The sequence below is a fragment of the Acanthaster planci genome, linkage group LG15, assembly GCF_054643075.1.
Source record: "Acanthaster planci isolate LZ-2023a linkage group LG15, COTS_SCS, whole genome shotgun sequence".
Lineage (NCBI taxonomy): Eukaryota > Metazoa > Echinodermata > Asteroidea > Valvatida > Acanthasteridae > Acanthaster > Acanthaster planci.
In genome coordinates this window covers 11,373,131-11,386,919 of record NC_141791.1, presented here as the reverse complement: position 1 = coordinate 11,386,919, position 13,789 = coordinate 11,373,131, and the positions used below count along the sequence as shown (strand labels likewise).

Genomic DNA, 13,789 nt, shown 5'->3' with positions numbered 1-13,789 from the left:
CCACCATTATTTAGGTCAATCACAGCATGGACACTTGTTAAAATAGTCCCGTTTAATGACGCCCTCATGACGTTTCAAGACGTCCAAATCATGTACCACCCAAATTGGTCATAGAACGGTCCAACAATAATTTCTTTTTTTACTTGGTCCCACATGTTAAATTTATTTCTGAATTCACCACTCCGTTGGAAAAATCACAATAATACAATGTTTATACCATTTCGCTGGTTGTAAAAGAACGTTCAATATTACAAAACCCCAGGTTACATCTCAACTCTTAGATATAACCTTAATGAAATAATGAATTTCTTTTTAACCTTCCTAATTAGAAGTATTTTCCTGTTTTAAATGGAACCTAAAATACGAAAGTGTCAATGTGAGCTAGACTGGCTCCCGTCCCTTACGTATTTTCCAGACGTCTTCCGAACGTCGGAACCGATAGCTGGTAATGAATCCGGTAGGATTCTACCGGGTGTATGTAAATGAGGAAGCGACGCCCGCTCAACGCAAAAATCAAGCAGGAGTTGATGACATATTTTACTTTTTCTCCTTCGTTAACAAAACTGACTTTACCATGATAAACGGATCACTTATCTAAGATTTAACACAGTTACCACTGATTTGAAATAAACTGCCGTAAAATGGTTTATCGCTGATAGTCATTGAAAACTAAATTACCACACTGTCATCAACAGAGGCTTAGCAAAGATAGGTACTTGTGTTTCATAAGCCTCCGCACTGAAACGTGTTTAGGTATTACTATTGGCCTGACAAAAGCTTTAACATTCATTACCCAATTGACAGGGCTAATTGCACGCGTTAAACCGCAGCTAGCTACCGGTCCCTATTAATATATAACAGGGACGGGGTCCAGTCCAAATATGTGCAGGAATCTCTACGGAGCTTTTTAATTTGAAATTGAACTATAGAGGAAAATACTGAGGAAATAAACATTCTGAGGACAAATTCTTCGAACGAACAAAATTTTCAAAATAGCCTAACGAACAAATCTTCGAAAGAACGAATGAAAGAAAGACTAAGTCGAACAGTTTAAAAACAGGGATCCTGTGCCTCAATCACTGTAGTAAAAGAGTAGCATAAATAGTATTAATCTATTGATGAAAGAAGTTCCCTTAAACTTTGGTCAACACGGTGAAAAGTTACCACAACTTTATGACGTCTGTTCAGTGATGTTCATGTTGTTTTTATGATATACTATCCATGAACCTTTCTTAGAGGCTCCAGATTAAATCAAATTAAATATAAACGATCGTTACAAATGAAGCGATTTACAGAAAACGTTCAGTTTGCGCACATATTGTGCGTGTCCTGAATGGCTACAAAAGCAACGCTGTCCAAGGGAGGCTGTAAATTAATTTCAATAAACGACAAATGGGAGGGTGACTTAATTCGGACATTCACACGCCACCACGTTTGTCACAACAAACTGTATAACACGAAAAACAACTATAACTAAAAGTGTGAAGCATGTCGTTTTACAGAAAGCTGCGGACACACTCTCGTTCTTGCTTGAACGACATCATGCTTCAGTCATGAATATAGAAATCATTATTAGCACAACATCCGGGATATCGAGGAAGAAAGGAATTGTGACATCTGAATAATGAGCTGTGCTTCACGTATTTAAGTCAAATACCATATTACATCCTATTAACATAATACGCATTTACATTGGGTGGTAATGCCTCCATTTTTTCCGTAATACCAAAAACGCATTCACATTTCTAATTTTCGAAATTGGTAAGCTTGAAATAAAAAAAATAATAATAAAAAGCGAGTTTCAATACTATAATTGAAATTAGATGAAGAAATATGTACATGTAAATAATGATCAATATTTTTATGTACCTCCTCGTCACAGCCGTACTTGGGTTACATAGCGCCCTCTTTCTTTGTCCACAAAGACCTTACCACTGACTATTTATTAATGTTGAAGCCCATACTCATCCTACCATTTGACGTTTGTCTAAATGCTTGGAAGTGGCCAGTCTGTTTGGGTTTCTCTCTCTTCAAAAGCAACATTATCTAGTCCTTGCTTGGTGTCTGGGTAAGTCACGTTAATCGTTACCATAGTGACATCACTACTATCCTCCACATCCTGGGCGCTGCCTCCTAGACACTTCGGCCTGTGAGGAAAACAAAAACAAATGTTCTCAGAAACGCGTGGAGGCATTAACATATCAATGGCGGAAACCCAGTGAGTGGCATGAATAAAATTTTTCCGAGAAACATGTACTGAAATTTAAAAGTAGCACAGAGAGATGTCCCAGTGTAAGTTCGATTTAACTTCGCGTTAGCATTTGCAAGACGCTGCGATGGACAATTTTTGGTCTGACCATAGCTGGCACTGAAACTAGCAGGCACAAAGAGATCCCCGTCGAAATTTACAAGAAGAACTATAAGCTTTCCTGGCTGAGAAGTGGCCAAAACTCATTTGTGATTGTTTGTGTCACTTGGCGTATATATCTCTGGAACGCCGAAAGCAAATGAGATAAGAAACAATCAAGCCATAAACCCCTTGCAGCTGGTACTCGGTAGTGTTTCCTTGAACATGTAAGCAACCATTACAAAACTTGTAGTGCAAACCCTTTATTATTACCCTGTTTAACAACCATGTTATTAATAAATAACACACGAAACTATTTGCTTGAAAATATACAATATTTGCTTGCACTTTTTTTGGGGGGGGGGGATACACTCTTCACGCACTTTCCAAAGGCCTCTCCTTCTTCCAGCGTCTCCGGCAGCTTCGTGTTCCTCGTCTCCGGCAGCAGTAAGGCCAGCAGGCCGGCAGCGATCGACAGACTCCCGAACAGCACGAACGGCAGCGGCGCCCACAGGTCCTCCAGGTCCAGCATGAACGGGGAGAGGATGCCAGCCATGCGTGCCGTCACGGAAGACAGGCCCATCCCTGCACTCCTGCGAGGAAGAGTGCCGGCACAGATCATACCAGATTTTAATCTCTGTATACCCGGCGGTGTGAGACATTTTCTTCAAAACAATCTTTAAAATGAACCTCTTGATTCAATGTAACTTCGCTTTTGGTCTCATTATATTGCAAAGCCAGTTTATAAGAGTATTTCGGGGTCTTTCTGGTCTACGCTCATGAGAATTTGCATTTTTTTTGTCATTAAACGGCCGTTCCCACCCTGCAATTGGGTACCCTAATGCATAGAATAAACAGCGCCCTCAGGTCATAGGAATGGTATAGAAATTGTAGACGGGGATAACATTTTAGGCCGGATACATTTAAAATAAAAACAATCACATTAAACGGGAAACGACAATGCATATTTGGGCCCACTCATAGAGCAAATTCCCTTACATGATCATTTGATAGAATATCTATGATAGTTTAGTTCATATGCAGGGATATCAAACACAAAATGGAATTTGAAAACGTGATTATAATGTGCTCACCTAACGGGAGTTGGGAAAATTTCTCCTGACACCACGAAGATGATAGCGAATGAACCGGCTATGCAGAACTTTCCGATCATCGCGATAACCGTCCGCGCGACCCCCATTTCTGCAGAAGGATAAATAAACCGCAGGAAAAATGAAAATCCATTTTAGATTTTATGTAAAGTCTTTAAGGCAAACTCAGGAGTCTAAGCTTGTTGTGCTGAGGTGCAAACATCGATTCAAGATCGCCCAGCCTTTAATCGAGGCGATCACTGCAAGTGCTTGATGGCTTGCAGGAGGCATGCATGATGCTCGAGAAAAGACTAGCGCACAACCACTTTTATTAACTGGGTTTGGGGGCTTGTCTTGATTACTGCTACCAAATGTTGGTAGCAATATCAATTATTCACAAGAAAGATGGCGTCATCTCTTTCGGATGAGTAAGGAGTAAGGAGGCGGTTTGGACCAATGACGTCTGCATTAGTATTCACGCTGATGGCCAGCTGCCCGGCCGAGTAATGGTCCTTTTCAAGTTTTCACTGATAAATTCACAAGCCTGCGCAATGGCCGTAACGACAAAAAGCGTGAGCGGTCCATAAGATCAATGTAAATGGGTATAAATTTCGTTGTCGTTTTCATTGTTTAATTATTACTATACTTTCTGGTTTAAAAGGGACTTCAAACATCTGTTGCGTCTCAAGCGCACGAGATCGACAAAAATCAAGAGGGCTCCCTTCTTCCCTTTTGCATGAGCTCAAAATGAACTGTTTGAAACTTTGGGGTACAATTTTGCAAGAGCCGAATTGCTGGTGTTCCAAATTTCGGCTTCAACTATGTAGGCCTATGCCGCTCTAACTGGTTTGTACTTGCTTTCTGAAGTTTTAGCCCAATAAAAAGCAATGACTTGCTACTGCCAAAATAAACTGCAGGGAAAATATCTGTCCGTTAGCACCATTATGCCTGTAACGGTTTTCATGTCAGAGATGAGACTTGTACGGTGACGAAACCACCATTTAGAAACACTGCTGGTTTTGTACACATGCGCAAAACGTACACGAACCACTGATTGCAAGGCCGTTTGCCGATACTCGGCTTGGGTTCCATCTCAGACTTCAACTGTTTTTTACTTCCTGACATTGGGGTTGGAAGCGCAATAGTAAGTCTGATAGTGCCAAAACATCAAGTAAGATGCAAAATAGCCAAACATAACAGTACTTCAATTTAAGTTAAACGCTTCAGGTCCCACATTCAGGGATTGGTGTCCTACAGGAAGCCTGAGACGGAGACGAATTTGAAGTATTGGAAAACGGCCCAAGCTTCCATTGGATGAGCACTCAAGTTGCATGTTAACTTCCGGTTCCATGTAACTCTTTATGCATGATTTAAACTTAAGTGACATCACGCTTACAATTTGGATAGCAGGGCAAGGTACCCTGAATCACTAATTTGTTTACTGCACACATTTGGAAGGGAGCCCCGTTATTTCTTTCGACCTAGTGGTTTTGGTGCGAGAGAAGATTTTTAGTTCTTTGTTCGTGAGACATAAAAACCCTCCTAAACTAGAAATGTTGCTGCCACAGCGACATTATAGGCTTTTCTGAATACAAAACCTAAAAAGTGATTGGCAAATCCGAGAGATATTGACCCCAAAGTTTTATGTGCCCCTGTGCATTTTTAGTGGGCCGCTCACGTTTTTTGCCGCCGTTGCCAATTATGCACATGCTTACATAATTATGAATTCATTAGTGGAAAGGTCCATCGGTCCAACAAAAATTGTTCACCACTGAATTATTTAACGTAAAATACTGTGAATCAAACCAGCTAGTTTTAGACCAACGCTCAGCGTGCAGTGCAAGTCGAATAATCGCTGCGATCGCCTTGGCACAAGCCTAGGATAGGACTGGCCTAACTTTGACCTACCCAGAAATGCAGTGATAACGCACGCAATGCCGCCTATCACCATGGTACTGCTCAGGCTGATTCGCCGCCCAAAGTACTGCAGTGCGAAGATGCAGAAGATCAAGCTGGGGAACTCGATCAGCGCTGCGAGAGCCGAGGCGAGATAGTCGTCCACGCCAAGATTAGAGGTGCTTAGACCCAGACCGTAGTACACCAAACTATTCACAAACCTGAGAGGAAGATAAATTGGTCAATGAATGGGGTGTAAATTTTTAAAAAAGTAAAAATAAAATTTTTACTATGAGTAAAACTTCTGGAGATCTGTCCATGGACAGACCTATAAATGCACACATATGTAACAGACAACTGTCGGTTCACGGCTGATAATCAAGAAAAAAAGGACATTGTGAGATACGCTCTTTAAAATGTAACAAGGATGATACCAATAACAACAAAGTTCCAGCTTAAACTCACCAATTGAACATTAAATTCAATGTTTTTATGCGCATGTTTGGGGTGCGGAACAATCCAACTGCTGTTTGCTGTCCCGATGACGATTTTTCCTGGGGACGAATAAAATCCGACTTTGGTGTTCTCCGTAGCAAAGAAGTAAGCGAAATTCTCGATATAATTATAACGACTGCTTTTATCTAAACCTCGACTGTAAAAACGATATTCGTTACTCACCATGGAAGCCGCGATGCTCTCCGGTGAGAACATCTTTTCGGGGAAATCCTTCTTGTTTGTCGCAGCTATCTTCCTAAGTGTGTTCTCGGCGGGTTTGTATTTCCCCTTGGACATCTGCCAACGAGCCGACTCGGGCATATAACTGTGGATGACACCAATAGTCAAACACCACCATCACCACCAACAAATCTTGAACTTGGTCAATATCATAAAATCTGAATCTTAAACATTGAATTCTGTGTCGAGTTTCCCATTGAAACGGTCATGTCAATGTAAGAAAACACATAACATTATTGCCCTGTCTTCCAGTTGCCCGGATATAATTTAGCTTGACCCAAATTAACTTTTTGTGTGACCGACATGCATATGTTGATTTGCATAAAATTTATAGCGTCAAGAGCCTTATTCCATTAATAAATAGGTGCATGCCATGTGAACCCTCCCTTGGGCGGGTCCTGTAATGGAGCGGGGCTTAACGGGTCGGTCTGTTATTAGCTGATTTCTGCTAGTCTTACATCTACACCCCCCTTGAAAATCGTCCTGCTGCTGTTGGTTTTTCGCCTTGCTTTATTTCTCAAAATTTTCATAGAAGTATAATTATGTGTTAGCCTATAAGAGATTCCTTTAATTGCCTGCATTTTGCTTATAAGCTGTTTTATTTTGATAATTATATTTTGCTGCAAGTGTATTAATAACAACTGGTGTCGTGTGTGCACGAAAAGGGTGCGAGGTTTTATCTTTTTCCACCTTATCTTATTTTTCATTTAATTTTGGCACCTGAAAATAAAAATGAAAACACCGAAATAAAAACCTTTTATAAAAATAATGTGTCTCACAAAAATGAACAAGCAATCAATGACCAACAAAATACATTACAAAATACGCTTGAGGGTAGCAACCAGTTCTTTTTGCGGAATAATTTCTATATACTAGGTGTTGAACGCTATGTTTAGCAAACCACAAAATGAGACCATGGAAATACCGACCAAAACGCCATGTTGGAGTTGCACCTTCACTGGTTCGCGGCTTGACAGCGATTGTACGGTGGCCCGCAGAGGACACTTACAAGTACAGAAGTAAATACAGGACAGTGGGAAGTGAGATACAGAGTTGCAGAAATCTCCAGGTGCGGATGAGGAAGGCAAGTAGTGGCAGGACTGTGAGGCCGATTGCGAAGAAGAACTGGACAGAGATACCAACAAGGACACGCCTGCTCGGGCCAACGAACTCAGTGACTGTAATCAAGGTTCAACAAAAGAAATGGGTTAACGTTTTGACCTCAGACTCACGAAGGAATGTTTAAGGGACAGGAAAGCAAACGGGTTAAACTTTTCGGTTGAAAAGAGCCATGTTGGTCGGGAGTGTTCATTTTGTTGGTAGCGATGCGACGCGTGCATTTCATAGTCGTTCGTGAACTAACGAAGTTCAGTTCCAACCAAAAGAACCTCCATTTTCAAGAAAACTGCGCCCTCTCTTGATCTTGCTCGAGGCTCATTGTTACACTATTTCTGCACTAAAATTTGGATTAATTCTTGTTTCAGTGTATGACACAAGGGGAGCGATGATTGTTTTTGTTTGATTTTTTTTTACATTTCCAAAGAGCGAATTGTGGGTCTACAGTTGTTGCAGAAAATTTTCAAAATGAACGTTGTCTTCCAGTATTGACAACACTCTCAATTTTCAGGAAAAAGTACAAAACCTTTACAAGAATTGGCTTGTAATTGAGAGTACGGAGATGTCGGATACTTTTTAATTTTATTAGATGAATGGCGTGAAACACGTTCCAAGAAAAATTCACATCATAACGAATGAACCCTGGAGTAATGACTCGAGTAATGATAAATTCTTTATGCTCATAACCATAGTAGTCATTCTTCATATCGAAATCTAATTTTTTTTAACAATATTGATTTTAGGTACCAACAATAATGAAAAGCGAAAATGTGGGCTCCTATCAATCCGGACTTTAGCCTTGGGCGTTTAGTTTGATCCACCCTGATAACACTGACCAACCTGATTCTTTATCATTTGCCTAATCCCGCTGTTGTTATTTTTTTATTTATTAATTGTTTTGCTTTGTTTTGTTTGGCGATTGTTCAAAGGTACGGGTCATGTACCTCACGGGTTACGAAGACGCAAGCTGGTACTTGGAGCGAGCAAAAAGCAAATCTCACGATACGTAGCAGGCTTGCAGTTTGTGGACAGAGAACAGATGCGCTGTAAACTAAACTAATTTTTTTCCTCTTACTTTTTACGTACTTTGCGCTATTTTCTTTCCAAAATCGGATAGTAAGAAAATGTAGGATATATTTGGTGGCCGGCAGTGGGAAAACAAGCTCGAACCATTCCCGGCATTCCAGTGCCATCAAACACAAGGAAACTATACGCCCAGGAGAATGATTTCCCAGCATATGCATGAATCGCAAAACGTTCCTCCACGACCCTGCTCTCAAGGAGAGTCTTCGTAAATATTTCAACAGAATCGTGATTAGAGAGGTTTGTTGGTATATAAATTAGCATTTTCAATCAACGGCGTGCAAAATTAACAAACAGTTTCTAGAAAAAGAATGGACAGATTTTTCAATTAATAATTTTAAGACATTCGAGTCTGCTAGTCTTTTTTACTAACAACAAAGAATAAGAACAACAAGCAAACAAACACAAAACAAAACCAAGAAAATAAACAACAACAACAATAAAAACCCAGAAATCTACCGAATGCAAAACATCCATAATGAGGCTGTTTTCTGCCAAAACTCATCCACAGAAAGCTACCGAGGACATAAAAGGCTATTAATTTGCTGGCAGTGACTCTGAAAACAAACAAACAAACAAACAAACAAACAAACCTACCAAGAACGAAAGACATCAGGTAAGCCCCAATTCCCCCGGCCGCAACGAAGAACCGCAGCACCATGTACACGACTATGCTGGGCGAGAAGACGTTACCCAGAGTAGCTGCCAGAAAAAGTGTGGTGGCGATGTAGATTGCAGGCTTACGACCCAGCCTGTATGTGGGTTGAGAAAACGTAGCATAATTTTTTGAAAGGGTAAATTAAGGGGGATTCAATTTCATCCGAGGAAAATGTCAGCACCTTGATTGTGTTTGTTACCTGAAGTAAGCCAGTTATAAGAAAAACAATGCAATCAAACTTTTTCCTCAGAAGACAAGATCGTTTCATTCTGGTGAACTTTAGATCAGGGGCGGATCAGGGGGCGTGGGCGTGGGGGCGCACTCCTCGCCCCTTTTCACCCAATACTATAAATAAATAAATAAATAAAAAGAAAAAGAGGGACCCAGCCCCTTAAATGCGACTAAGGTTTAGAAAACAATAGTTCTGCTTCCGGTTACCCAACCTCCCTAATTTTACGGCCGCGACCCTCAAACTTTTAGTCCAAGCTTCACTTTTGGAAATCCTGGATCCGCCTCTGTACGAACGTCGAATGGAATATTCTACGACAGGAATTTCCCTAGGGAACTAATAAATCAGTCTCATGCTCTGAGACCTGCTTTGCCAATCACAATTCCCTGAGGGTAGACTGTTTCGAAACATTTCTCGGGCTTCCATTACTTTGTTCTTCGATAAAAGTTCTTTTGGGGCAAGTGGTCATGACCGGGACCGGTTCAACTTCACGTCAGAGTGGGCGGGGTAAACCCTTTTGCCAAAGTTAAATCCCGTCAGTCTACACACTTTGTATGAAACTGTCAGCATGGCCAGTCCTTCTCCTCTGTGAAATCGGGTGAGAGTAGTATTTTTTCAAAAGCGCCTAATAACTAACCACCGGAACTCACGCACTTTCCAAAAGTACTTACAAGTCAGCCAAAGAACCGAATACGAACGATCCAACCAGCAATCCGGCGAAGTAGATCGACTGCGCCAGACTGACCAAGCTTGTCCCGTCACACACCAGGTCGAACTGCGAGAAAAACATGTTCATTCAAACTGTCAACAAAACAAGACCAAACCTTACACTGTTCTCAGTAAAAACAATCGTAACGATACAAAAGGAGATGTCACCCCCTTCACGATTTGTTATAGGATAAAATTAGGACTTTATTATCAAACAAAACGTTGCAATTTTTCTGTGTTACCTTTCGTGGCTTTTCTTAGGAGTGTGGTCATATTTTGAGGGTATAAACGCTTTTGGAAAGAAGGGAAATGAAACCAACCAAAACAATCGCCTTTCATAAATTGACGATAGCATCTATCGATAACATATGAAACCATTAGGCACAGTCTTTTTTTCCAGCTGTCACGTAACCATATCAGTATTTGTCTCAATGCCAAGCCATTAAATTAACCCTCATCTTTTAAGGGGTGAAAGAGGTCAGACCGGAAAACAAGGCCCTTACAAGGCTAGGCCCGAAGTTAAGGTATTATGGGCCCTGTTATTGGAGAACACATGTCACATAAAATGTGTTTCAAAAATGTTTACTAGGATTGAAGCTCTGTTCCTACTTCAGTAATTATAGTTGTCTGGTACTGTCTTGTGTCGTACACCCAACCGTCTGCATCGGCGCACTTGATGGTGTTGCTGGTTTCGTAGAAACTAGAATTCGCCCCGGGAATGAAAGGCTTCTCTCCAATGTCGTACATCTCGCATTGGTCGTAGGCTTTGTCACTATTGTTGTTGGTCACCAGGGGGATGGACGCGTTGCGTTTCTCCAGGAGGCATTCCCAGTCGTCGGGCGGACCGGTATCGGTGCAGTTGGCCTGGTCCCAGGGGGCCACGCGGCACCAGTGGTCAGCCTCCCCGGCCAAGAATACCTGGGCTAAGTTGTTCATGGAGGTCATGATTCCAATCAGCGAGGCCAGGACAAACAGGATCTGCTGCCACCTGCCGAATTCGCCGATGGCGCCGAGGACATCGTCGAATTCCTTCGGCTGTTCCTGTTCCTCAGCGACAGCTGCAGCCTCCTTCTCTTTCTCATCCGCCATTTTATGTCTTATCACCGGCTCTCGCTTTAATCTTCCAACACACTCCTTTGTCCAGCACAACACACTCCCTTGCCCAGTAATTCAAAGAAACCGGACTGGTGTAGTTTGGGGTTAGTCTGTTCGAAGGGTGAGCTTCATCATGTTTGACCTTTTTACCAAACAGGGTGTTACAGCCTCACCCACAGCACACCGAGCAGATTTAAATTTGGATGGAGAACAAAAAGTGTATGCGATAAGACCTCACCTAATAAACATATCAGATCTCATTTGTTAGATAAGACTACCTGTGGGACGTACGTACGCTCTGTGCATGCTGAAAAGGAACTTTGGTTGGGACGTCATAGGTAGAACAAGTTCGCTTATTAAACAGTGGTGTGTCCAGTGTGGGGGATGCCTCCCCCCAACATGTTGCCAATTCTGTTCTGTACCACTATGTTAGATACCGGGTACGCTGGTACCACCTTTCAGGAGAATGGGAATTCTTTTGTGAATGAAACAAAAAAATGAAAAGTTATTACAAATCAATTAAATTTTGCTCGCCCGGGCCTTAGACCTAGACACGCCACTCCTCAGTGGTTGACCTTGGTAAGGAGGCAATTGGGTCCCCCACCCTGACAGCCTTCCCCTAGGAGGTCCAATGCTTACAGTTTGAAACTATAAACGGAAGGAGGCTCCAACAGGGCCTTCAAAAAAGAAAAAAGAAAAAAAGCTAGACCCTACACATTGTATATTTAGTTAACCCTGTGAAAAATTATTTAATAAATTTTCCCTTACAAGCGAATGGCGGAACAAACCTGAACTTTTTTAAAAAAAGACACAAAACACACACAATGAACAAGACGTTATCAGTTGTGCTGTATTTGTACAGAGTTGACTTTGAAATCCGCGCCCGCATGCCGAAGTCCAAAGTCGATGTTTTGCGGAGCAACATCTGGTTCGAAACCAAATTTGAGCCACACACAGTTTCCATTATTGACAAGATAAGTAAATCTGATATTTAAATGACGAATAATGTTGATTGGTGATGGGGCACCCGCGCGCTGAGCGGACTCAAGAGTACGTTTTAAGCACATTATAAAGGCGTTCGGCAAGGGCTGCTTCAGAACCAAATTTTCGAGGGGGTGGGGCTGCGCGAACTTGTCTCTTTTCCTAATTGGCGGTGAAACTTATTTCATGTAACCTTTTATGGCCTTTCTGGGGATGAGGTTTAATTTATGGGCTTGTGAGTGCCAAAATCACCGCTTTAGGTTTCAGGCCAGTAAATAAACTGCCAAAGTCAACAGTGATAAATACCCGAACTTCAGAAAATCAGGAAAAATATGCCTACTGACGAGTTTCTCAGGCGTTAGAGACGCACATCAGATTAAAGCCCAGTTTATGATATTTCATCTTCTTCATTTTTCATCAATAACTTTTGAAAATATTTATTGCCACCGAAGATCACCCCTTCAATGCAGTTTTGACGCCCCTTGCCATTTTGAAATATCGTTTTCAGGCACCGATTTCTTCCAAATTTCACTCGGACGCAAGCTGGTATTTTTTTTCGCCCACCTAAACCTGTCTTTTCTACAAATCTTCAAGTTCGTGTGCCACAAACTGCTCTATTTCGTAGAGAATTTGAGTGCAAACAATTTGTGAATTGGTTCGTGCAAGCAGTTTTCGGCCTACATACTGGCCTGCATCCTTCAGAATAGGCATGACACTGCCCTCTATGAGACCCGACGCAACCAATAGAGGGCGCAACTTTCCAATAACGGAGGCGCCTCTGGTAGCTACTGCACCTCGATGATTCAGACAGACTATGAAAATCGTGTGTTGCGCTGATATTTACAGATAGATCATTTGAGAGACATTTTGTGGTAAATTTTTCAGCATTAGGGAGACACTGGCTTTTAGGGAGACATTTCAGTGTCTCCCTATTTTCAAACTACCAGAAGGAAGCCGAATTTTATCGTCCAAATTTTGAGAGATGATAGATTAGGGTCTAAAATGAAAACATACAAAGCTTGGTTCAGATCAGATTAAGAATATTGAATTATGGAACAGTAAAGTTCGAAACATTTTGGGCACGTTCTTATGGGAATGTCTTCCTAATGACCCATTAGCGGTTATTATTATTATTATTATTATTATTTATTCGGCCAAACAAGAGTGCACAAAACAGACTAGAACATGTATATTAAAAAGAAAAAGACAAACATCAAACAAGGAACCAAAAGAACCCACTTCAAGGTGGCCAGGATTAATAAAAGTGAAAATAAATCACTGTAGCTTGAAAGCCAATTAACCCCAAAGTGGAATAAAAACATTAAGGGTAGAAAACTGAAATGGCAAGAGAATCACTGGGAAAAAAGGAAGATCCGTTTGAGTTACAGACGTACATGTAATCGCATTTCTCAAGGATACATCAAAGGAAGCTGCCAACAAAATTGAATACTCCCGACCAACATGGCTCTCTTTAAACCAATGAGGGGGTGCTTCTGCTCAAGGCAGGTTGTTAAAAATTGTTTTGGATATTATCATGGATTGACACATTACAGATGCCCAGAAGGCTGAAAATTTTCAACCCCTTTCTGTCGTTTACTTGTTCAATGTTTGTGAGCTCAACCAAACCTGGCCATATTGGCCCAAGCTTGATATGTACGGTAGTGCACCCAGATCGCGGTCAAAGTTCATCTACCGATCACCATTGGTCATTTCTCAACGATTTCATTCAAACTTTGCCAGTCAGGGTCCTCCGGGAAGATATATCTGTATGCTGTTTTCGGCATGGGGGCAAAGGTCACCTAGCGGTCAGCATGTGGTCGTTTTCTTGTAATCGGACAAATTTTGTTGTT

The 13,789-nt window shown here is 41.5% G+C and overlaps 1 protein-coding gene across 1 annotated transcript; it reads right to left on the bottom strand.

Moving 5' to 3' along the window:
• Window positions 1–31: 31 nt before the first annotated feature.
• LOC110990273 (organic cation transporter protein-like) lies at window positions 32–11,223 on the bottom strand. Its single transcript, XM_087146839.1, has 10 exons — window positions 10,473–11,223; window positions 9,827–9,930; window positions 8,866–9,020; window positions 7,079–7,247; window positions 6,013–6,154; window positions 5,800–5,888; window positions 5,347–5,555; window positions 3,442–3,550; window positions 2,731–2,940; window positions 32–2,147 (listed from the first exon to the last, which is right to left on the bottom strand). The coding sequence occupies exons 1-10, from the start codon at window positions 10,950–10,952 to the stop codon at window positions 1,988–1,990; spliced, it is 1,827 nt and encodes a 608-aa protein (XP_087002965.1). The 5' UTR covers window positions 10,953–11,223; the 3' UTR covers window positions 32–1,987.
• Window positions 11,224–13,789: the final 2,566 nt, after the last annotated feature.